This window comes from Octopus sinensis, linkage group LG18 (genome assembly GCF_006345805.1).
Source record: "Octopus sinensis linkage group LG18, ASM634580v1, whole genome shotgun sequence".
Taxonomy (NCBI): Eukaryota; Metazoa; Mollusca; class Cephalopoda; order Octopoda; family Octopodidae; genus Octopus; species Octopus sinensis.
Genome location: NC_043014.1, coordinates 37226325 through 37252266, shown reverse-complemented (window position 1 = coordinate 37252266; position 25942 = coordinate 37226325). Strand labels below are relative to the sequence as shown.

At 37.1% G+C, this 25942-nt stretch overlaps 1 protein-coding gene and 2 long non-coding RNA genes across 5 annotated transcripts in view; 2 read left to right on the top strand and 1 right to left on the bottom strand.

The window, feature by feature from the left end:
* LOC115221240 (putative ankyrin repeat protein RF_0381) overlaps window positions 1–4678 on the top strand; it is a 69701-nt gene extending 65023 nt beyond the window's left edge. For all 3 annotated transcript variants that reach the window (XM_036510887.1, XM_036510886.1, XM_036510888.1), the window contains one exon: window positions 3202–4678. In XM_036510887.1, coding sequence (XP_036366780.1) covers window positions 3202–4038 — 837 coding nt within the window. In that variant the 3' untranslated portion in view covers window positions 4039–4678. The remainder of the gene's footprint in view (window positions 1–3201) is intronic.
* LOC118766992 overlaps window positions 1–21342 on the bottom strand; it is a 101177-nt gene extending 79835 nt beyond the window's left edge. Inside the window, exons 1-2 of the long non-coding RNA XR_005002912.1 lie at window positions 21292–21342; window positions 6950–6954 (exon numbers count right to left, since the gene is read on the bottom strand). This is a non-coding gene — a long non-coding RNA (uncharacterized LOC118766992). The remainder of the gene's footprint in view (window positions 1–6949; window positions 6955–21291) is intronic.
* LOC118766993 lies at window positions 16754–23484 on the top strand. Its single transcript, XR_005002913.1, has 3 exons — window positions 16754–16764; window positions 19305–19312; window positions 23275–23484. It is a non-coding gene; the product is annotated as an uncharacterized LOC118766993 (long non-coding RNA).
* Window positions 23485–25942: the final 2458 nt, after the last annotated feature.

Sequence of the window (25942 nt, the reverse complement as noted above, 5' to 3'; positions counted from 1 at the left end):
CATGAATAACTTTTGACTTTTATTTTAGCCCTTCCTATATCTATAAATAGAAAATCTCTTTGTCTCCATTCAACCATATATCCCTTCCTCCTCACTAGCAGATCCAAATAATTAAAAGAAGTATCTACAGTCAGTAGATAAATTCCAACATTAACATGTTCTTAACAATCAATGAAACCCCTCTGTCTGTCTGTATATCTACCCTCATCATAATATTAGCAATGGACATGAAAATAAACATATGTATTGATGGAAAACCTCTATGGATGGTTGATGATCGCTCAACATTTTAAAACTGATGTAACACTCACAATGTTTAATAAAATGATGTAGCGTGAAACGATCCTACCAAATTACTGAAGATATTCTTGTTGCTTACTTTGAATATATATATATATATATATAAAATTGCAGGAGACAAAAAGAGAAACAAACCCGTAATCCAGCGAGAAAAGTATTGAAAATAACTGTTAACAGATATGGATATATAAACGCCCTCAGGCAAGTTACAGGGCATGAGTACACACACTCATACAAGCATCAGCAAAAATGTGAGCATATGCACACGTGAGGTTTGCTGCACTCCTGATCACAAAGCGAGTTAGTTATTTACTAGGTGTTTAGAAGAACGGGGAGGTTAAAAGTAAACTTAAGTCAACCATACCTTAAATTAAATTACATTAAATTAACAGTTACTCAAAATTCATTGTCACTGCATTGTGTGAAAGTACATTTATATGCATGTAGGCATCTCGATAGTTGTTCAGAAATTCTATTAAGTATCTTCTCATTAGTCCACAGAATAGAAGGGATTCCTCAGAGCAGAGACAGAATCTCCTGGAAATTATACTGTATAGTTTTTCATGTCTAACTATGGAGCAATTAATGTTGTACTTTGTTTTACCCTCCTTCAATCACCATATAAAATCTGTCAAAGATGTCGAATGTCTCTTATTGATTGACTTAAAGCTGGTGACATGGTTATGATAACGATTCTTAAATGAATCAGCCATTTGCCCAATGTAAACATAGGGCCCTCCCCTTGTGTGCAAGTACATTCATATACAAGATTTGTACTCATACAGAGATTCATCAAAGGACATTTTGATTTATCTCTGCATGAGCATTTATCATATTTATATATAAGGTAATCCCGACTCCATTTACCGGCGTTGTTATCGTACTAGCTGTACCATGAGTATTTCTACTACTACAAATTGGTTGAAGTTGATGATTATCAATGTGGTTTACATCTCCTTGGTTGGTATTTAGATGCAAATACTTACTAGATCCAGTAGGTTGGTTATTGAACCTTTGCTGCATTTTGCTAAATTAGCAGAGTTGGCATAGGATACCTTCATAGTGTATCAATTAAAAATAGCATGATACCAATTAGATTTAGGAAAACACTTGTCCAAAGCAGCAAGAAATTTTCCAGCGATCCTGGTTGAAACATGCAAACCAAAAATTGGGTTGAACCAGAGGACATCCTTAATCCTATATCTGTTGTTAAATTTATTTGATTGAGTGTGTTGTACAGGATTGGAACAAGCAGTTGAATTACTGTGTTGCATGTGTCTATGAGTTTTCTTTGGGAGTTCATTGACAAGACCAATTCTTTCTGGCCTGTATTCTTTATCCGAGTGGTTTCTCAAATGGTAACGTTGTGGTGTTATATGATGTGCATCGCAGTTGCAGGAATTACCAATGTAGCTTATGCCAGTATCTTGTATATAATGAATTTTATCATGGTACCCTGCCTTAGCTAGAGCATCATTATAATAAGATGCATGAGATTTGAAAATTTTTACTGTTAGCAGATAATCTAAAGATTCTTGTAGAAATATTCTTAATTAGCCCCCATATAATCGAGGGTGGATGGTTGGATGCTACGTTAATGTACTTAATATGATCATTCAGCTTATGAAATGGTTCAATAATCCAGTATCAAGACAGAAGATTGCATCAAGAAAATTCACTCTACGATAATCTTTACCAATAATAATGTTTAGTCCTAAATTTTTGAAAAGTCCAAAGAAATTTTTCCTGTGCCTTTCTAACTGTACTTTACTACTTCTGTATAGAAGAAAATAAGGCATAATCCCTATATATACCCCCTGTTTCTTCCGGAGAGAAATTTTAAGTATTATTGTGTCACATTTGAATAAAATATGATAAAACTTAGCTGAAATTTCATGAACAATGCGATGGCCAAATCTGAGTGGTAGGGAACAGTGATGGGATTGGTGGTGTGGGCATTCTTCTTGCTGAGAAATGGGTTGATATATAATTGAGATAGAGTATGTGATTGAAGCTTACTGCAAAAATTATCTCAGCCTGTGCCCCTCTTTCAGCTGAAAGAACTCGGCTCCTTTACAGATCTAAGAACTCTCTCTGCTGAACTCTAGATCTGAATTTTTCAGCAGTTGTAAGCATATACCTAAGTTCCTGTTGAAGAATTGGAAAGTGCCTCCTCAACCAGATTGAATAACTGTACCATAGGCTCTTAGCCACTTTTCTAGCTTTATGATTTATGGTCTAAGGAAAATAACTCTTATTACCCTTTTGTTTCTTTCTGATTATTTTCTCATTTTCTGCTTTTTATATATACTTCCTTCTCACCTTTTCTCATGTCCCATTTTTAGTTTTGTTATGCCTTGTGGACAGTGTATAAGGATCATGCTGGGATACCAGACATGCTATAAAACAATGTTTGGCATGTTCTCAGCACATGAAACTAATAAAAGCACATAAAAACATATATTGTGCTTCTTAAATAATAATTATATATATGTATATATATATATATATAAGTAAATATTTAAATGTTCAGTATGTTCCTAGTAGTACACTGATAAAGCACATTCACTGCCTATAGTTACCTGACATCATCCATGGTAATTACTCAATTGTAGCTGGATCTATCTCAGGAAATCCTCAGTGTATGTTGAATACAAAACAAATGATGGAGACAGAAAATGTAATACATGGGAAACTTTATTGCTCACAGAACAACCAATGCACAATGTGTAGAAACGGCCATTGTGAGCAATAAAGTTTCCCATGGTTTCCAACACTGTCATTTGTTTTGTGTGTGCATGCATGTATATATACATATATATATATATATATATATGAATACATACATCTGTATAGGCAAATAATATAAATATATCTTAATATATATCTATCTCTTTTCAGACCCGTAAAAAAGTTGGTAATAATACAAACCTTCTGGATCTCGCCTGTGATAGTAATAATGTTGACATGGTTAAGTTGTTACTGAAATTTTGTGTGGTAAAGATGGGTTATGACACAGCTCTTCATCTGGCATGTTGTGTTGGGCACATTAAGTCAGTAAAGTTGATTTTACAGTCTGAACAAGACAGCAATGTTGTAAGGAACAATGGTTTCACAGCACTCCACATAGCCTGCGATAAAGGATTTACTGATATAGCAGACTTGTTAATACGATTCAAATCTGACATTAATATGGTCAGTACCACTGGTGACACAGCTCTTCACATAGCTTGCAGTAAAAAATTTGTTGATGTAGTAAAGTTGTTAGTAAAGTTTGATGCTGATGTCAATATTGTCAACAGCCATGGTCACACGGCACTTCACATAGCCTGCGATGAAGAATGTACTGATATAGCAAACTTTTTAATACAGTCCAAATCTGACATTAATATGATCAGTACCAGTGGTGACACAGCTCTTCACATAGCTTGCAGTAAAAAATTTGTTGATGTAGTAAAGTTGTTAGTAAAGTTTGATGCTGATGTCAATATTGTCAACAGCCATGGTTACACGGCACTTCACATAGCCTGCGATAAAGAATGTACTGATATAGCAAACTTTTTAATACAGTCCAAATCTGACATTAATATGGTCAGTGCCAGTGGTTATACAGCACTCCACATTGCCTGCAATAAAGGATTTACTGATATAGTAGACTTGTTAATACAGTCTGGAGCTGACATTAATAAAAAGGATAAATATAATGAAACATCCCTACAGTGTGCAGTTCTACGGTAAGTCAAGAATAATCCAGAATATTTGCATCTGGTTCTCTTTTATTTTTCTGTTTTGCCAAAATTTTAATTTTTAACAAATCACTTAATGCCATCATTCCACTATGGGGCCTCACTCTTAAATCTACTTCATTAAGAAATCATCATCATCATCATCATCACTACCACTTTCATCCTTATCATCATCATTGTCACCACCATTACCAATCCCTGGAACAGTCACCTTCAGAATTATATACTTAAGAGTATTAACTGTTGTCACATTGTTTCAAGTTAAATTCCTACCAGGAATTGTCATTTTAAGGGGTCAATAGAAATTTATTCCAGTAAAGTTAAGGGGTTAATTCAGAAAGCTGTGCTCTACTTTTTTCCTATTCTTGTGTCTAAGCTAGAAATTATGATTATTATTGTTCAAAGTTCAAGTTTCACTGAAGTCACTTGCCTTTCATTATTTCTAGGTCAGTAAAATAAAGTACCAGTCAAGTACTGGAATTGATGTAATCAACTAACTCCTTCCCTCTAAAATTGCTGGCCTTGTGTCAAAATTGGAAGCCATTGTTGTTGTTGTTTTTGAAGATTAGCCTTCAACTTTCCTTTGGGTGGGAAGGGCAAGCAGATTTTCTGTAGTAGTAGTAGTAGCAGCAGCAGCAGCAGCAAGTGGAGGCGCAATGGCTCAGTGGTTAGGGCAGCTGACTCACAGTCAGAGGATCGGGGTTTCGATTCCTAGACTGGGCATTGTGTGTGTTTATTGAGTGAAAACACCTAAAGTTCCACGAAGGCTCTGGCAGGGGGTGGTGGCGACCACTGTTGTACTCTTTCACCCCAACTTTCTCTCACTCTTTCTTCCTGTTTCTTGTCCACCAATTTCCTTTGCAGCCGCTGAGCCTGGATGCGCATTCATCCATCCATCAATGCTCTCGGTGTCGGGGGTTGACCTGCTTTCTCTTTTGCGAGTCTTACGAATAGCAAAGGACCACATTTTGGACTTTTCCCATCTTGTGAGCCCTGGGACAAAGACCGTTCGCTCAACAGCAACAGCAACAGCAGCAGTAGTAGTAGTAAGCCAACAGAATTATTCCCTTACTGGACAAAATATTTTATAACATTTCTTCCTGTGCTTGAATTTTGCAGCCTTATTTCTGTTCTCTGCTCTGGAGCTCTAATTAAAATTTTTTTACAATTTTTGTAATATTGTAATCTTACGTGTTAATTGAAGTAACACAACAATGAGTATACGTGGTATGTGCTAGCATTTCATTTTCTTCTGATATATTAACAAGCAGAATGATTGAACACCTGGAAAAACAATTCTATGTTGCTATAGTTTTTTTGAGTTTTTTTTTTAAAGAAACATTCATACCTGGTGAGGATGTCATTTATACATATATATGTATATATATGCAACAAAGGAGACAACTTAATATAACTGCCTCCACCCCCATATGCACATATATAATGTAAGCGATATAAACACACACATACAGACATACACACACATGCAAATATGCTGCACTTCCTCTTGAAAATTTATCTGTAATGTACAGTTCCATGACACAAAACTTATTTTCCCATTGGTTGCATGTCCATTGACTTCTGTGTAACAGGCAAGTAAATGGGAAAAATTAGTTTTGTTTTATGGAACTTCACATCACTGCAAGGTTTTCACCTTTATGCTAGGAATACCTGCTTAGTGTGGCAATTTGCCATATATTCTTTGTTGGCCATTCACAAGTTAAAAAGGGTATAGACAATGATCTTACTAAAATTAAAATTTTTTAAAATATTTTATTAATGAGCATTATTATATTTACTCACGTACAGTCAATAAATTACTGGATCAATGTTCAGTGAACATAACAGTTAGGAATCTTCTATATATAACCTGCAGGATGATGTAATGAAGATAATACAAGGAAATTAATCATGGCATATAATTAGTATGTATTACTGACACTACAAGTAAAGGTTAGCTTTCATCAACTATGGTGTAAGCATGTTACTTAGAAATGAAAGAGAAGAGACAAAACAGTTTTGTTAGACAAGCAATGTAAATTTCCCTGGAAGGCTTAGCAGCTCTAGAATCTTCAGTTTTGCAGAAAAAACTTGAATACTTCTTTTGAAAATTGTCACCTCAGCTATAAAAAGTCAGCCAGTGCTGATTGGTCAAGCCATATTTACATGGGCATTATTAACTTTTACAGCAGCACTTTTCCTTTTATGAAAATATATCCGTTCATAGTTCTTGACAGGGAAAATCAGATCTATGGTTCAAATCTCAGTCAGGGTCTCATTACACCTGTATTTACATTTGTTTTCCTTAATTGAAGATCTAATTATTGATTAATTCAATCTTTGTGATGTTTGTATTATTTTTATTTTCCCTTTTATAATTTCAGGCAACACCAAGAGATAGTGAAAGTGATACTATCCCAGGTTAGTTAACATATATTATTCACAGTGTAGTATTTTATTGTGAAGGCGCATGGCTCAGTGGTTAGAGCGTCGAGCTTGCGATCGGAAGATTGTGAGCTCGAATCCCGGTCTGGGCTGCGTGTTGTGTTCTTGAGCAAAGCACTTTATTTTCACTCTGCTCCAGTTCACTCAGCTGTAGAAATGAGTTGCGACGTCACAGGTGCCAAGCTGTATCGACCTTTGTCTTTCCTTTGGATAACACTGGTGGCGTGGAGAGGGGAGGCTGGTATGCATGGGCGACTGCAGGTCTTCCATAAACAACCTTGCCCGGACTTGTGTCTAGGAGGGTAACTTTCTAGGTGCAATCCCATGGTCATTCATGACCGAAGGGGGTCTTTACCTTACCTTAGTATTTTATTGATCTCATCATTCTGTTCAATATTCTCATCATCATCATCATCAGAGTACCAGTGAAATACTGGGGTTGATTTCATTCACTATACACCACCTACTAAAATGCCAAGTCTTGTGTCTTTAGAGGAATATGATGATCATGATAGTGATGATGATGATGATAGCAGTGATGTTGAGTGTGTTGGCAGTGGCAATAATAGCCAGTCAAAGTACTTATGTCAACTGTTCCATCTTTAATAGTCTCATTATGCAACACATATACAAGATCACTTTCAAATTAATGAAAATGTATTACATTATTTTGTGTTAGTATATATCAGAAACATTAATCACACTTTTTTTAAATGTATTAACACACCAATATATATCAAATATATTAACACTCCTATACATTGAACTGCAAAAGAAATGCAATTTTTTCAAATGTCATTTTTATATGGTAGATTCTGAAAATTTATTTTGGGGATGTAAGTGTAAATATTCCAAGACATGCTCCTTTATGACTGAGACCCAAATTACAGGTAATCTTTCAATTTTCCGTGAAATGAGATGCCGAATGCCATGGGTGGCAGTCGCAAATAATTGTCATGAAAACCGAAATGCATGTGCACCTTGTGAAGGTTATGGGTATAAAAATCAACTTGAACCATGTTCTTGACATTCGTAATTTGGACACATCAGGGATGACCCAGTTAGCAGCACAGAGAGAACAAGCTATCAGCTGATTGCAAGCAGGGTAGCATGCCCTAGTTGTTGCGAAAGCTTACACTGTTCATGTCAGTACCATCTATTGCTTGCAACAGCAATAAAACACCAATAGTACTGCAGACTGTGCCTGCAGAGGGCACCCCCAGGTGACCACACCCAGGCAGGACTGCTTCATCCACCTGCAACATCTCCATGATCTCTTCAGACTAGCCAGCATGACAGCACTAGACAGCAACCCATCAGCCATGACACGGTATGACATTGGCTGGTTACCAACAACCTGTGTTGCCATCATCCTGCTCTAGGGCCTGTCCTCACCACCTGCCACCATCAGGCACTATTACAGTGGGCTACACAGCACTGACATTTGTAGCATCAACAATGGAGGTTGATAGTCTTCTCTGACAAGAGCTGGTACTGCATTTCCACCTCAGATGGCAGAGTGAGGGTGTGGTGTAGGAGGAGTGAATGCTACAGAGATGCATGTGCCATGGAGGGAGACGTGGGGTGGCCATAACATCATGGTTTGCGATACTATAGGCCTAAATCAGAGAATTGGGCCCCATGAGTTCCAAAATGTTGGTGCACATCACAGCGCAGCACTACGTTGACCACATCCTAAGACCTAACATCATGCCCTTCTTTGTACGTCACCATAACCACGTGTTCCAGCAGGACAATGCTCCCTCCCACGTAGTCAGGGTCACCATGGACTTCCTGCATCAATACAACATCTGAACCATGTAATGGTCAGCTCTCAGCACGGATTTGAACCCAGTTGAACACCTGTGGGATGAAATCCAGAGATGGCTGAATCAGGTGTTCCCAAGGCCGACAACTCATGTGGAACTGGAGGCAGCTTCCCTCAGGGAGTGGGCACAGATGCCAATGCGTTTTGTGAACTGCCTCATGTACTCCATGTACCAATGGTGTATGGCCATTTTGAATACTCAGGGCGAGCATATACAGTATTGAACATGTCACACCCTACAATCTTGATGTACTGGATCCGCCCACTACCAGAACACATGATAACAACCATAGACTGTGGTCAAAGTGTATCCAAGAAATTGACTTTATCAGATTTATCAAAATTTATCTCTGACATAATGAAATTCAAGCATATTTCACAGTTATACATGTCTCGCAAATCTTTTGCAGTTCAATGTTAATATGTTAGTTAGTTAGTTAGTGAGCCAAATTAACTAACTAACTAACTAACTAACATATTAAACACACAAATTTATATATTGAATGTATGAAACACACAAATATATAACATCTAAGTAGGTATCATTTTAACATTGACTCTAACCAACAAAGCAATTTTATGGATCATTTAATGATATAGCAACATCAAAAGTATACATTGGACAAATGATTCTTCTTCAATGGATTTCATTTGCTAATTAATTGTTCTTTCTAGCTCAAATAGTCTATAACTTACTGTGAGTTAGGTATATAGCTAGGGATAAAAGTAGACTGTCCTGAAACAACCTGTTTTTGTCATTTTCATAAATTTATCATGTCTCTAATGTACATCCATACCATCTTACAGTGCAACCTATGAATGGTTTGTTTTATTGACCACATCAAATCCACAGTAACAGTCTGATCAAATATCCAGTAAAAACACTCATGATACATTGATATTTTTACTTTTTATTTTCATTTCCACAAAGGCTGAAGTGGAATTTGATATTCGTAACACTCATAATCAGACACCATTCCTCCAGGCTGTTTCTAAGGGTAACCTTGGGATCATGCAGATGTTAGTATTAAAAGGAGCAGATGTTGACGCTATAAATAAAGATGGTGACAATTGCTTGCATATTGCATTGAGGGAGAAAATGTTTCACTCTGAAAGTGAACATCTTGAAATTTTAGATGAGGTAAGTTTCAGAATTTTTTTTTTTTATGTGAGACAGATACCTTTCAACTACAGTAGTAGTTGAATAATATTCTTAAGGCCTCAATTTACTCACATGCAACATCTTTCAGAGCTTGTTGCTAATTCAGTTCTTAACCAAATTGAAAACTGTTAACATTTTTAAAGAGGGCTGGTCCCTAGCTATATTTTGGCATAAAAATATTGAGATTTGATCCAGTAGAAAAATGTTACATCAAAATTTGCAGCAACATTATAGGAGAGTAAGTAATGCCACCAATCAAGTTTAGATCTAAACAACTTCACTCAACAAAGATAGAGTGGGAAGACTTGGAATTGGGGGGACTTATTTTTTGCACATATGTCTGTGTCCACTCAGTGGAATCTGTCTAGTACTGGGGTCTCGTATTTTTTGTGGTGAATGGTCAGTCTATTTCTGAGAGTAAACTTTGACCTATGTAATCTTCATTACATCCTTCACATTTAATAGCATATATTAAATTCTTTGAAGAACATATCAAATGATTTTTTTATGGTAAAAATCTGTCCTAAATTGAATTTGTATACTGTGTCTTCAATAAGATTGATGCAAGTCAATTTGCATATATGTATATATATATATATATATATATATATATGTAGGTCCCGGGTTGAGTCAGGGTTAACCACAGTAAATAAGGTACTCAATACATAGCAGAGTAAATTAATTTATTTTATAGAAGGAGCTTCTACAGGACTAGAACTGTATCATTCAAAAGAAATCATCAGGAAGCTCCTGATGCTTCCTGATGATTTCTTTTGAATGAAACAGTTCTAGTCCTGTAGAAGCTCCTTCTATAAAATAAATTATATATATATATATATATATATATATATATATATATATACTAGGGTGTGTCAATTTTGGGGAGTAAATAGGAAAATTCATCCTTGGAATTCCCAAAGTAGTAACCCAAGTTTTAAAATATCTCTCACTATTGGAAGCTCTGATACAAGAAGCTCTTTCCATGTACAAATTAACAGGCTCAAGTGGGATGACATCAAGCCTCTAGTCTTCAGTGTTGACATCTTGGGAATATCTGAAAGAGTAAAAATTCATCTAACCAATTAAAAGATGATATGATTCATTTAACCAATTAAAAGATAATATAAGAATGATATTTTGAGTCTAATCAGTTTTTCCTGTAAATTTTAAGTTATTGTTTCAAAACAACACCATATTGAAAATTTAGGATAAGATTGATGTAAGTTAGAGTTGTGTTAATTCATTTTGGTATATATATATCTCAAGTCAGGGAGTAAAAAGACTCAATAATTTCACTGCCAAATTAGATTTTTAGTAAGTTATTAAAATTGACACACCCTGATATATACATATATATATATATATCTTAGGTCCTGGTAGGGTATAAAGATAGGATTTTTCCAGAGAAGTACCCCAAATTCTGGGCTATCAACACTGTCAGGTTCCAAACCAATGCTGAAATTCTTCAAGTGTAGAAAATCCTGGTTCCACGATGGTTGCACCCTTGTGTCGGTTTTGCGAAGAGTAAACTATAATCAAAGTAATAAGAAGACAAGAAATTCTTTAACACATCTTTAATGATTCATTATAATTGTTTCTGTACCAATTCTACTTGCAATGCCAGTTTATGCAAAAATTCAAAGTCAAAATTTATGTAATGTTTGTAGTTTTAGACATTAGAGTAGCACTTTATCAGACTTGCATCAAAGGTGTGCTGTGACATGTGTGTCTTCCAGACATCATCTTTTAGCTTATATCAGGAGGAAACAAAAAGTAAATAAAAGTGCAGTTAGGGGATGAGTAATTGGCATAGAGATCTTGTGGGGAGGATAGAGAGGAGGAATATGAAGAAGAGGAGGGGGAGGAGGAGGCAGTGGCTGCTGCTGCATCCCCTGGTGAAAAGGATTGGCCTGTAACAGTCCTGTGTCAGTGGCATGTTAAAAGCACACAGTACACACTATAAAGTGATTGGCATTAAGAAGGGCATCCAGCCTTAGAAACCAAGTCAAATCAGACTGTGGCTGCTGCTGTGATGGTAGTGGCTGCTGCTGCTATGTCTATTTTGTAAGCTATCTTAACAGCCACCTATATAGCGCTACTAGAATTATCTATCAGAGTAACAGTTTAAAAATTTCTCAAGTGAAACTTCTTGATGTGCATCACTGTAACACTAATGTCTCACCTCTTTTTCCACTGTTTGAAGCAGTCCATGAACTCTTGCAAAGTGATGCCTTTTAATGCCTCCGTTGTATTTTTTTTTTTCACTTCTTCCACATCTGCAAAACGTTTTCCTTTCAGGACCTTTTTTATTTGGAGGAACAGGGAGCAAGATCAGGTGAATAGAGAGGATGGATAAGCGAGGTCATTCTATTTTTTCAAAAACTGTCTCACACTCAAGACAGTGTGTGCAGGTGCATTGTCATGATAAAGCCACCACACTCCACTTTTGCCACAGGTTGGGGAGTTTTTGTCTTACTGTGTCTTGCAGACACTTCAGAACTGCCAAGTAAAATGTCTGCTTAGCAGTTTGACCGGGAGAAACAAATTCTGTGTGGACAATTCCTTTCACATCAATGAAACGAATCAACATTGTCTTGATATTGGACTTTGCTTGACGTGCTTTTTTGAGGTATGGTGACATTGAATGCTTCCATTGACTTAATTGTTGCTTTGTTTCTGGGTTGTAGTCATAGCAGCTTTTGTCACCAATATTGACCTTCAGAAAAAGATTTGGATCAACATCCAACTGTTCTTAATGTTCATGACATCCATTCAGTCATGACTGTTTTTTGATATTCAGTGAACAAGCGAGGCACAAATTTTGATGTAACTCATTTCATTCACAATTCCTTGTTCAAAATTTGTTGGCAGGAGCTCCAGGATACACCAGTCATATCAAGTTCATAAATTGTTCAGTAATGGTCCTCCAAGATCAGTTCATAAATTTTTGTGATGTTTTCATTCATTCCAGAGGTTTGTGGTCGCCCTGAACAAGGTTGGTCTTCAAGCAACAAATGACCATTCCTAAAGTGTGAAAACCACTCATAAACTTGTGTTTTGCTCAAGGTAGCATCCTTGTAAGCTGTTTGAAGTACGACAACTGTTTCAGCTGCTGTTTTCCCCAGCAGGAAACAGAATTTCATGGTAGCATGCTGTTCCTTTGTTTCAGCCATTGCAAAAATTGATGAACAGAAGAGAATCACTGCAAAACAAAGGCACACCACATGGAGGTATAAATTCACATGACACCACTGGTTGGTAGACTGATTTCTGAAGGTGGCATCAAGTGGCATCTAGTAGCAGAAGCCTGAACTGCAATGGGCTCAGCCCATAGAGAATGTTTCCAGTTACTTTTGGGAACCCCTCATGCATACTGTAAAGCATTCAAAGAACAAGTTCTACTTCTCAAATTTGCTTGTGTTTATCATACATAAACATATCAATTGGTTATCTCTGATATCTTCATCAATATTTGGCTTCATAGTTTGCTTGATTCGTATGCAAATACTTTGTTCTTAGATTATGGAAGTAATTAGATATAAGCTGGTTCTCTCAAACTTCATCACAGCCCTTGTTAGTTTTAAATCCCAAAAGTAACCTAATGAGTGCTATAGATTAAGACTGTAACATACCAACGGCAGACTTGTTGATATTACTTTGACACTTCAGAATATAACTGGAATTTTCTTGAATAAAACTAAAATTTGTTGACGCTAAAATGTGTTGGGCGAAGAAAAAGAATATTGAAAAATAGTCTTATTCATCATCATCATCATCATCGTTTAACGTTCGCTTTCCATGCTAGCATGGGTTGGACGGTTCAACTGGGGTCTGGCAAGCCCGAAGGCTGCACCAGGCCAGTCAGATCTGGCAGTGTTTCTACAGCTGGATGCCCTTCCTAATGCCAACCACTCCGAGAGTGTAGTGGGTTATTTTATGTGCCACCGACACAGGTGCCAGACGAGGCTGGCAGACGGCCACGCTCGGATGGTGTTTTTTATGTGCCACTGACACAGGTGCCAGACAAGGCTGGCAGACGGCCACGCTCGGATGTTGTTTTTTATGTGCCACCGACACAGGTGCCAGACGAGGCTGGCAGACGGCCACGCTCGGATGTTGTTTTTTATGTGCCACCGACACAGGTGTATATATAAATATATATTTCATCAATTATAGATTTCCTGTCAGCTCAAAGAAGACAGATTGTCCAGTATAGTTGTAGCTGGATATCTGGCAAAACAAGGAGCAAACTTCTATCATAAAAACAAAAACAACACCACACCACTTGACATCATCAAGAATTCAGATTTGAAAAGGAGACTGGAACTATATCTTGTAAAAGTGTAAGTATTCCCTAATGATTGCTAAATACACCAGCAAGTTGCTTTGTATTTTATATTTTATGCATAATTATGTGTTGATTTTTACTTCCACAAATACAGTGGATTGTTACTGCTAATACTATAACTTTGCCTCTGCTGTATATTGCTATGTTGGTCTCTTCTCTAAACAGTAGTCAGTATGTAGCTCGCTATCTGTATGCCTTTATACCTTTCTTACCTGACAACAATGAAACAGTGATGAAAGTTTGAGTATTCAACCCTTTCCCATTTAAACCAGCCATATCTGGTCAAAATGTACTGCTTGTTTTATATTTAAACTGGCTAGATCTAACCTCTCACATCTACTCTATATTGTCATTCTAAATGTATACAACCACATCATCAACATCTCAAAGCTATGATTAATTCAAAACAATATCAATAAATAAGCACTACATTTGACAGAGTAATCTAAATGCTAAAGAGTTAAACATCCATCCATAAAAGATACAACAGAGGGTAATAGCTAAAACTGATGGACTGATAAAGTCAAATAGAATGAACTATAAAGGCATTTTCAAAGACATAAGTCATTGCTCATGATTATATCAAAGTTGAAGACATCTGCTTGCTGCCGAAACAGGTTTTGATTGACGTTTCAGTGATGGAAAAAACATAGTAGCTTAACCTTTAACCAATGACTCACCCATTCATTCATTGCGTAAAACATTTCAATTAGCTCTACACATAATCACAACACCTCAAATAATTATCAAGCTTGCTCACAGTCAGTCATTATAATCCATTATTTTAATGGATTATTACTGTAGAATCTCTTCATATTCATATAATCTCCATGTTTTATTTTTAGTTGTACATGGATAATTAACTCTGTGCGAACAAGCATGTGTGTGTTTTGAAAGAAAATATTTCTTAACACCATTACTAGGCTGATCTGTCAATCTGTTGTTTTGCACTGTAAAGAAAATATATACATTTTTCTGTGTTTATTAGATTTAGATATTGTTTTCGTATCTTATAATTCTGTCTTGTTTTAAAATGTGCATCAGTTAGCTACATCTCCAAAGGTTTAATAATAATTTAAAATGTTCTCTTCAAATGATATTTTATGGTAACATTATAAAAAATATTCTTTCTACATTTATATTCAATGAAATATTTGTTATCAGATGATTTTATTGGTGAGTCTGTGTGTGTTTCTTTTACAGGTATGAGTGTTATGTATGTGGAGATAATCAAGTTTCTATAAAATTCCACCCCTGCCGACATAGGACAATATGTGAAGAATGTTGCTCTAAGATAGAGATTAAAAAATGTAGTCAATGCAAAGAGACTGTGATTCGCAAAACTAGGTTTGGTAAGTAGATATTTGAAGGTTTATCTGTCTCATTAGATGATGTTGATTGATGTGTTTGTTTTGATTCAAAATGGGATATTTTATATCCAATCATTTCTCTGGATTTTGCTAACAGGAAGAGTAATAAACTTAGTTGATTATGTTCTTATCAGAATTTCACATGTAAAATGTATGTTATTTTTAATCGTTTTGTTACAACACTTCTGTTGAAATGCGCTGCCTCTGTTTCAGTAAATTTTGAAAGTAATGAAGTATTTAGTAAAATCACTTTGTCATTATTAAGCTGATGTTTAGGGCAGCAAGCTGGCAAAATCTTTAGCACACTGGACAAAATGCTTAGTGTCATTTCTTCTGTCTTTATGTTCTGAGTTCAAATTCCATTGAGGTCAATTTTGTCTTTCGTCCTTTCAGGATTGATAAAATATTTACCACTTCAGCAACTAGCCCTGTCCTTCAAAATTTCAGGCCTTGTTCCTGTAGTAGTAAGTGTTATCAATTATATCAGTCTCGCCTGGTGCCCGTGCCGGCGGCACGTAAAAAGCACCATCCGACCGTTGCTGTTTGCCAACCCCGTCTGTTACGTAAAATGCACCCACTACACTCACGGAGTGGTTGGCATTAGGAAGGGCATCCAGCCGTAGAAACACTGCCAGATCAGATTGGGCCTGGTGCAGCCTTCTGGCCTCCCAGACCCCAGTTGAACCGTCCAACCCATGCCAGCATGGAAAGCGGACGCTAAATGAAAATGATGATAAGATGAAACTTTGATGGAAGAAAGCTTTAATTTAGACTACTTAAAATCTGAAAGTTAGCAGTTATTGAACACCAGAAGCAGTCACATGCAGATTATTATCAAAAGTGTTAATGAACTGTAAGACAAGGTTTTATATAACATAGAAACAAAAAACATAATTTCCCAATGCCTGCACAAAGGTACATTTGAAATAGTGTTGGGAAAATCAAAAATTTTATCTTTTACTTGTTTCTGTCATTAGACTGTGGCCATGCTAGGGCACCACCTTGAAGAATTTTAGTCAAATGTAACAACCCCAGTACTTTTTTTTTACGTTTTAGCATTTAAATTGGATATATCAGGCCCAAATATTCTACCTGTTTTATGTTCAAACTGGCTAGATCCTGCCTCTAACACTTACCCTACAATATCATTCTAAAAATATACAATCACATTATCAAAATCTCTAAGCTACAAAATAAAGCAGCTTTATTCAAAGCAATGTGAATGAAAAGCATTACATTTGACAGAATCATGTAAATCCCAAAGGGTTAAACCTAATACTTATTCTATCAGCCTTTTTTGCTGAATCACTAAGTTACAGGGTTGTAAACAAACCCAAACTGGTCGTCAAGCAGTGGAAGGGGACAAACACAGACACAAAGAACTCACACACACCCACACATATATATCTATCTTTATATATATAAAACTGAGAATGTGTCTGTCTGTCTCTCTGTCTGTCTGTGTGTTTCCCTAAAACTTGAGAACTACACAACCAATTCCATTCAAATTTTACACATGCCTTACTTAGGGTCCATGTACTTTCATGGGCAAAACAAATGTTCAAGTTCTTGCCTAGAGCGAGCCCATAGCAATATCATATCTTCTCCACTATTTCAGTATTACGTGTTAAAAGTGAAACAAAAACATTTCTCTATTTTATGTCAGATGCTTTCACTTAAATAATAAAAATAATAATAATAATTGAATTATATGTAGTAAGTAATAATTAAAATCAAACTAACGTATAATATAATCGTAACATAACAAAAGTAAAAATAGCAATTGGTATAAATTTGCATCAGTGATTTGAACTTGAATAAGTGGTTTCACATGAATGAGAATAAATTAAAAATAAAATTAGCGTGCAGAAATGGAATAGTCCAGATGGATAATAAAAAATTAAATTAAAGAAAAGACTACTGTCTATAAAGTATACAATGTAGAGAAAAAAGATTTGAATACATGGAGGAAAGCACCTTCGAAAAGTGTCTTGGTGCGACTATGAAAGGTATCTAATCAGAGGCGGTAAATTCGCCACAATAGAAGCAAGGTTCGAGTCAACAGAGCGTGCAAGGGAGTACTCGACTCGTACTTGTAAAGTGGAAATATTTTATTTTTACCTTTATATCTGGGACATAGGATGTCCCGGATAAAAATTAAAAATGTCCCCCCAGAAGTAGAGGTAGGCTGGATTGTAGCCACACTTCTATACAAGAGGGAGGACAAGATACAATTGATCGAAATTACAAGTGACGGGCTAACAATTCCAGTCTGTTATATATTTTGAGTATTGTTATCACTAGCGATATCAAGATATAACTTTGTATTTTGTATTTTATGTGTAGATGTATATATATAGATGTACATGTAATATGTACACATATATATACACATATATACATGCACTAGCACTATGACCCGGCAACGATGGGTCTTTAATGCTAGTATATATATATATCATCATCATCATCATCGTTTAACGTCCGCTTTCCATGCTAGCATGGGTTGGACGGTTCAACTGGGGTCTGGCAAGCCCGAAGGCTGCACCAGGCCAGTCAGATCTGGCAGTGTTTCTACAGCTGGATGCCCTTCCTAACGCCAACCACTCCGAGAGTGTAGTGGGTGATTTTATGTGCCACCGACACAGGTGCCAGACGAGGCTGGCAGACGGCCACGCTCGGATGGTGTTTTTATGTGCCACCGACACAGGTGCCAGACGAGGCTGGCTGACGGCCACGCTCGGATGGTGTTTTCTTATGTGTCACCGACACAGGTGCCAGACGGGGCTGGCGGACGGCCACGCTTGGATGGTGTTTGTTACGTGCCCTCAGCACGGAGGCCAGTCGTTGCGGTACTGGCTACGATCACGTTCGGATGGTTTTCTTATGTGCCACCGGCACTGGTACCACAAGGATACAAATTCCATTGATGTTCATCTATTTTGATTTGGTTCGATTTGATTTGATTTGATTCGATTCGATTCTCACTTGCCTCAACAGGTCTTCACAAGTGTCACAAGAAGGAAGGTATGCACAGGTGGACTGACTACGTCCCAGGTAGGGGCCACGGATTATGGCTTCACTAGTCTTGCCGGGTCTTCTCACGCACAGCATACTTCCATAGGTCTCGGTCTCTAGTCATTTCCATGGTGAGACCTAACGTCCGAAGGTCGTGCTTCACCACTTCGTCCCAGGTTTTCCTGGGTCTACCTCTTCCACGGGTTCCCTCAACTGCTAGGGATTGGCACTTTCTCACACACCTATCTTCATCCATTCTCGCCACATGACCATACCAGCGCAATCGTCTCTCTTGCACACAACAACTGATGCTTCTTAGGTACAACATTTCTCTCAAGGTACTAACGCTCTGTCGAGTAAGTACACTGACATTACACATCCATCGGAGCATACTGGCTTCGTTCCTCACAAGCTTACGCATGTCCTCAGCAGTCACGGCCCATGTTTCACTGCCATGTAGCATAGCTGTTCGTACACATGCATCATACAGTCTGCCTTTTACTCTGAGCGAGAGGCCTTTAGTCACCAGCAGAGGTAAGAGCTCCCTAAACTTTGCCCAGGCTATTCTTATTCTAGCAGTTACACTTTCAGCGCACCCGCCCCCACTACTGACTTGGTCACCTAGATAGCGGAAGCTATCAACTACTTCTAGTTTTTCCCCCCGGAAAGTGACGGAAGTTGTTTTCTGCAGATTTTCGGAGGTCAATGCTCCAGAGCATCTGCCACATACAAAAACTATCTTCCCAGTTAGCCTACCTTTGACATTGCTGCACCTCTTATGTGTCCATAGCTTACACTGGGTACATCTTATAGAGTTTCTACCTACACCTTTTCTACAGATCGAGCAGGGCCATCTTCCTGAGGATATTTGTGGATTTTCTAACTTTCTACTTATTAGTACTTTGGTTTTAGCTAGGTTGACTCTAAGGCCCCTCGATTCTAAACCCTCCTTCCACACCTGGAACTTCTCCTCCAGTTCTGATAGTGACTCAGCGATTAGAGCGAGGTCGTCAGCATAGAGGAGCTCCCAGGGGCAACCTGTCTTGAATTCCTCCACAATTGCCTGGAGGACTATGATAAATAGGAGGGGGCTGAGTACTGAACCCTGGTGGACCCCAACCTCTACCTTGAATTCTTCTGTGTACATGCTGCCAACTCTAACCTTACTTACGGCATCTCTGTACATGGCTTGCACAGCCCTCACCAGCCATTCATCTATCCCTAGTTTCCTCATTGACCACCAGATGAGGGATCGGGATATATATATATATATATATATATATATATATATATATACATATGATGGGCTTCTTTCAAGTTTCTGTCTACCAAATTCACTCACAAGGCTATAGTAGAAGTCATTTGCCCAATGTGCCGCTGTATGTATCTTCTACTATAGATACATTTGAAATAGTGTTGGTGAAGTCAAAAATTAGATATTAAAACCAAATTTGTAAAGAAGGAAGAATTTAAAAATCTATTGCCATTGTCCCTAAACAACTATATGTTCAAAACTGTTGAGTATTCAAACCTTATCCATTGACCTGGAGTTGAACCACATCATTTATATTTGAAAAGTCAGCAATCACAACGTTCAGAAACCTTGTTCCTTCCCCAACCTTCTAATGAAACCTAAATTGCTGCTGCTGTTGTTATCAATGTTGTGTGTGTGTAAGTGCTGACATGGCTAAATGGTTATGAAGTTTACTTCCCAATCATGAGGTCCCAAATCCAGTCCCACTGTGCAGTTCCTTGGACAGATATCTTCTGTCAGAGCCTTGGATTAACTCAATCCTTGTGAAAAGAATTTTGTCGACAGAAAATTGGATAGAAGTCCATCAGAAGGACTGTAATTCAGAGAACTAGCTTTGATACATATTACACTGCACCACACTAATTCTGCCTGAAGATTTTATTAATGATGCAAGTGACTCTGGAAGACTCATGTACTTACATATATTATCATACTGAGTCTCCCTAAGGATTACATTAAGGATACTAGTGCTTTGGCAATATGCAGCTGCTTAATACTATAATTCAATGCAGTTGATTGAACTGGTATACTAATTATCAAAACTGATATAGTATCCATTAAAATTAATTATTTATTAAGTGAATGTAACCATTTAATGTTTACAAACATGGTTGGCTCTCCATCGGTTATGACGACGAGTGTTCCAGTTGATCCAATCCACAGAACAGCCTGCTCGTGAAATTAACGTGCAAGTGGCTGAGCACTCCACAGACATGTGCACCCTTAACGTAGTTCTTGGGGAGATTTAGCGTGACACAGAATGTGACAAGGCTGGCCCTTTGAAATACAGGTACAACAGAAACAAGAAGAAAGAGTGAGAGAATGTTGTGGTGAAAGAGTACAGCAGGGTTCACCACCACCCCCTACTGGAGCCTTGTGTAGCTTTAGGTGTTTTTGCTCAATAAACACTCACAATACCTGGTTTGGGAATCGAAACTGCGATCCTAAGACTGCGAGTCCATGGCCCTAACCACTGGGCCATTGTGCCTCCACTTACAAACATACTATCAGGTCATTAAGAATGAAATGTCTGATTCTCTTATGCACTGAGTTTAACAGTCATTAACTCTAATGTTTTATCCTAACAATACTTTGTTTTATAACATTGATGATGTAACTTGAAAAGAGTTGCATCATCACTTTCTGAAATGGTGTCTGATTATATTGTGAGTTTTCTCTTGTAAATCAATTTTTGTGAACCCATGGATAGATCAAAAGTTCATGTTGTTTATGAGTTCCAATGCATCCAAATGGAACCAATACATTCCAGGCAGCTTGAAACATCAATGAGGTATTTGGTGAAGATGTGGTGAATGAGCGCACTGTACATCGATGGTTTGAAATGTTCCAGTCTGGTGAATTTACTCTTGAAAATCAGCCCCTTGGTAGACCTGAGACCAAGGTGGATAATGATGAGCTGGAAACTGTAGTACAAGTGGATACATCTCAAACTATGCCTGAGTTAGAAGCAAGATTTGATTTTTTGATTCCAACTGTATTGGGCCATCTGAAACAAATCAGCAAGGCAAAGGAACTGGACAAGTGAGTACCACACAAACTGAAAGAGCATCGAATTATACATTGTCTTGAAACTTGATGCTCTTTGCTGTCATGACATAAAAGAACCATTTTTGTAATGTATTGTTACATGTGATATTTACCAGACCTTGCACCAACTGACTATTATGTTTTCCAGGCATTAGACAACTTCTTGTAAAGAAAAATTTTTTAATCTGAAGAAGACGCAAAAACAGCCTTTCATGTTTCATCACCTCTTGCTCTCCAGAATTCTTCACTGCCAGCATAAATAAGCTGCCGATAAAATGGCAAAATTGTGTTAATAATTTACGTGCATACTTTGATTAGCTGCATTGCTTTTTGTTGAGATAAAGTAAAATAAACTTTCAGTTCGAAATCAAACATTTCATTCTTAATGGCCTCATATATATATAAACATCTTGGATGTTAGTCCATAGTTTACATCTCAAGTATTATGGATATAATTTGACGTAATCAAAAAACTAATAAGGTTATATATAAGGTTATAATAAGGTTCCAATCTGATTTGGCATGGTTTGTGCCTTTTGTAACACCAATCTAATTATGAAAAATGTCTTAAAATACTAATACATTGATATATCTAACTTTACTATAGAAGGCAACATGGTGGTGGAACAGTGTAGTTATCAGGGCCATTAGAGAAAAGAAACAGACCTGGAAGGACTGGAAATGTGGTGGTAGCAGGGAACTGTATCTGATAGCTAGAAGGGAAGCTAGGAGACAAGTATATTTAGCCAGGGGAGAAGCAGAAAAGAAAAAGTTTGCTAATGATCTGTGACATGAGGAGAAGAGACTTGAAATGTTTTGAATTGCAAGACTGTGTGTGAGAGAAAATCATGATGTCATAGGAGAGAAATGTGTCTGCATGGATAATGGTTCACTTGCAATTTAATGATTCTGCGAAGAAAGAGGCTTGGAAATGCCATTATGAAAGGCTGCTAAATGGAGAAAATGAATAGGAGGAGAGTTTGCTAACTGTAGACCCAACTGAGGTGTTCAGTTATCGAAATAGACAGTAGCTTGGTAGATAAAGCAATTAAAGATATGAAAACAAGTAAAGCACCTGGCCCATCAGGTATCACCATCTGCCAGAGTAGGATATAGCCAAGTTATCTGTATAGTTAATGGCCCATGAAGGAGTCATGCTATTTAAAGGCAAAAGTGATGCCTTAGACAGTAATAATTACAGACATATCAAATTGCTGGACCAGGTGATGAAAGACACAGAAAGGGTCATAGCTCAATTAATTAGGAAGAAAGTGTAGATGAGATGCAGTTTGGATTTGTGTCAGGCAGGAGCATGACTGATGCTGTATTCCTGGTTAGGCAACTGCAGGAGAAGTACTTTGCCAAAAATAAACCTCTGTATCTGGCTTTTGTCAGTATGGAGAAAGCCTTTGACAGGGTCCCCTGCTCCCTTATCTGGTGGTCAATGCAGAAGCTAGGAATAGATGAGTGGTTAGTAAGAGTGGTACAAGCCATGTACAGGGATGCTGTCAGTAAGCTGAAGGTTAGCAATGAGTATAGCGATGAATTTAGAGCACAAGTAGGAGTTCGCCAATGCTCAGTCCTCAGCCCCTTCCTATTTATCTGGGTGCTCCTCTATACTGATGACCTTGTTCTTGTAGCTGAATCACTACCTGACCTAGAGAAGAAATTTCAGATGTGAAAACAAGATATGGAATCTAAGGGCCTTAGGGTTAATTTAGCAAAAAACAATGTCCTACTAAGTAAGTAAACAGACAAATCACAAATCCCTTTTGGGAGATGGCTCTGCCAATATATAAGATGGGTGTTGATTGAAACTCCATACATTGTACCCAGTGCAAGCTTTGGACACATAAAAGTTGTAGCAGTATCACAGGAAGATTAATGGAGATTATAGTTTTTGTGTGTGGCAAATGTGCAGGTACAATAAGCACGGAAAATGTGCAGACAATAGACTTTCTCAAATGATTGGTAGGATCCTTAGAAGTAGTAGATAGCTTCTGTAACCTAGGAGACCAAGTTAGGAGAGGTGGAGGAAGTTCTGAAAGAGTAGTTGCTAGGATAAGAATGGGCTGGGCAAAGCTCAGAGAGCTTCTACCTTTGTTGTTAACTAAAGACTGTTCTCTCAGAGTGAAAGACATATTGCCTGTGTACATACAGCTATATTACATGGCAGTGAAACATGGGCTTTGACTACAGGGGACTTGCAAAGGTTTGAAAGAAATGAAGCTAGCATGTTCTGCTGGAAAGATAATATTAGTGTACATGCATGACAGAGTGTGAATGATTTAAGAGGAAAATTGGGTCTAAGAGGCATCAGATGTTGTGTGTCATGTGATGCATATGGATGAGGATAGCTGCATAAAGAAGTGCCAAGCTCTAATTGTGGAGGGTACCTGTGGAAGGAGTAGATCAAGGAGGACGTGGGACAAAGTGTTGAGAAAGGATGTTCAGATGTTGGACCTCACTGAGAAAATGACAAGGGACTGGGAGATGTGGTGATTTGCTGTACTTGATGAGATATGTCAAGCTAAGTAAAATTGCTATCTCCCACACATACAGGCTTGTCGTTTTAGTTACCAGTGTCACTTAAAAGCACCTGTGCCTGGTGCTGTGTTAATGCCCCTGTGCCAGTGCTGTGTAATTGCACCCATGCTGGTGGCACGTAAAAGGCACCCAGCACACTCTTTTAAGTGGTTGGTATGAGGAAGTGATTCCAGCCATAGAAACCATGCCACAACAGAGTTTGAATCAGGACAGCTCCCTGCTAGCCAGCTCCATGTCAAACCGTCCAACCCATGCCAGCATGGTAAGTGGATGTTAAATGGTGATGATAATGATGAGGATTTTTTAACTGCAATTTTCTCTCAAATTACACATTTTCTTAATTTTTTAACTAAATATTCTGGCATAAAATTGTTTATTTATCAATTCAGATGGGTTACAGATTAATATTATAGTTTGTTATAATTGAATATTTATTGCTTTAGATGTGCCTCTGATTAATATCATAATGTAAAATTTGTATATTTATCATTTCAGATGGGTCTGAATTTAAAACAGTAAATCCACCTCAGGAGTTCAAAAACAAACAACTCAGTGATGAACTGATATGTACAATATGTATGGAGCATCGTTGGGATATGGTCTTTCATTGTGGCCATACCACTTGTAAAAAATGTGGTGAAGTACTTGATAAATGTCATATGTGTAGGCAACATATTAAGAAAAAGATTATCATACGTTGATTAGCTCCTTTCTTCTACTTTTGTCTTTGCTCCATCTCTCAGCTTTCCCACCCACTTTCTATCTTGTTAATTAACAGAAATAACAAACATGTTTTTGTATACGTATCTACATATGCATATATATGTGAGTATATATGTGTGTGCGTGTTTATATCTGTATATATATATATATATATATACACTTTTTTATCCAAGGGGAGGCAATAGGAGCAACACCCACAGGAACACCATAAAATTCAAAGATAGACCAAACACATGCAAATCTTATATACTAGTTTATATCTATACAGTCCGACATATTAGAAATTTAAAAATTCAGTAATATATAAGTATCATATACAAATAAAAATATAAATACAAATATAAATACAAATATAAATATACAAATAAATATAAATATAAATTTTGCATATAACACGCTTAAAACTGTTAGAATAAGAGGAATAAATATAGTGATAATATAAAAATATAGCATATCAAGACACGAGTAAAATTCCGGCGAATAGTACACAAAATATAATACACATACAAGCTTACAAAAATATAAGATATACAGAAGTCCATTATCTACAAGCAGTTTCGGGGATGTGCCAATCAATACTTGACATATCAGTACTTAAAATAGTACTTAAAATTGGCACTCCCCTCGTCAGGATGTCCTATACAACACATATAAAACATGAACAAACACACAAATACATAGTCACATACCGGCCATTCTCAGGACACCATACTTACGTACTCCCAGAAAATTTTTTATGTCGATCCTGAATGGAACTTTATACGCAAACCATTCGATACAGTTGCCATAGGAAATTGTATGCATGCAGCGCCGTCTGGCCCATTTCACTTCAGCACTTAATTAATTTTATTTTATTTTATTCCAATTTTATAAATTCTCCCATACATGCAAAGCCACATACTCAGGTTCGAATCCTCGACTAACAGCTATTTTTCATATAATCACATTACTTTAGTTTTATCTCGTTTTCCACTCACTATACTTACTAAACTTAATTCACTTGTTATTGGTTAGCTCTAACTTTTATTGCTATTTCTACTTCTAAATTTCCTAGCTATTTTTTAATAATTACATTACTTTAGCTAAATCTCGTTTACCACTCACTATATTTACTAAACTTAATTCAATTGTTATTGCTTAGCTCAAACTTTTATTGCTTTTTCTATTTCTAAATTTCCTATAGAACGTTGAGTGGATCTTATGCATACACGCCGGTATTGCATCAGTGAACTTATTTAATACTGCGTTGTTGTAATTTTTCAATATAGTGTATGCGTCCCTTATGCATAAACTGCATCTAGTGGACCCAATTCTATAAGGGTAGGCATGCGCAAGGATAGCCCATGATATTTTAAATTCAACATTCCTTTTCT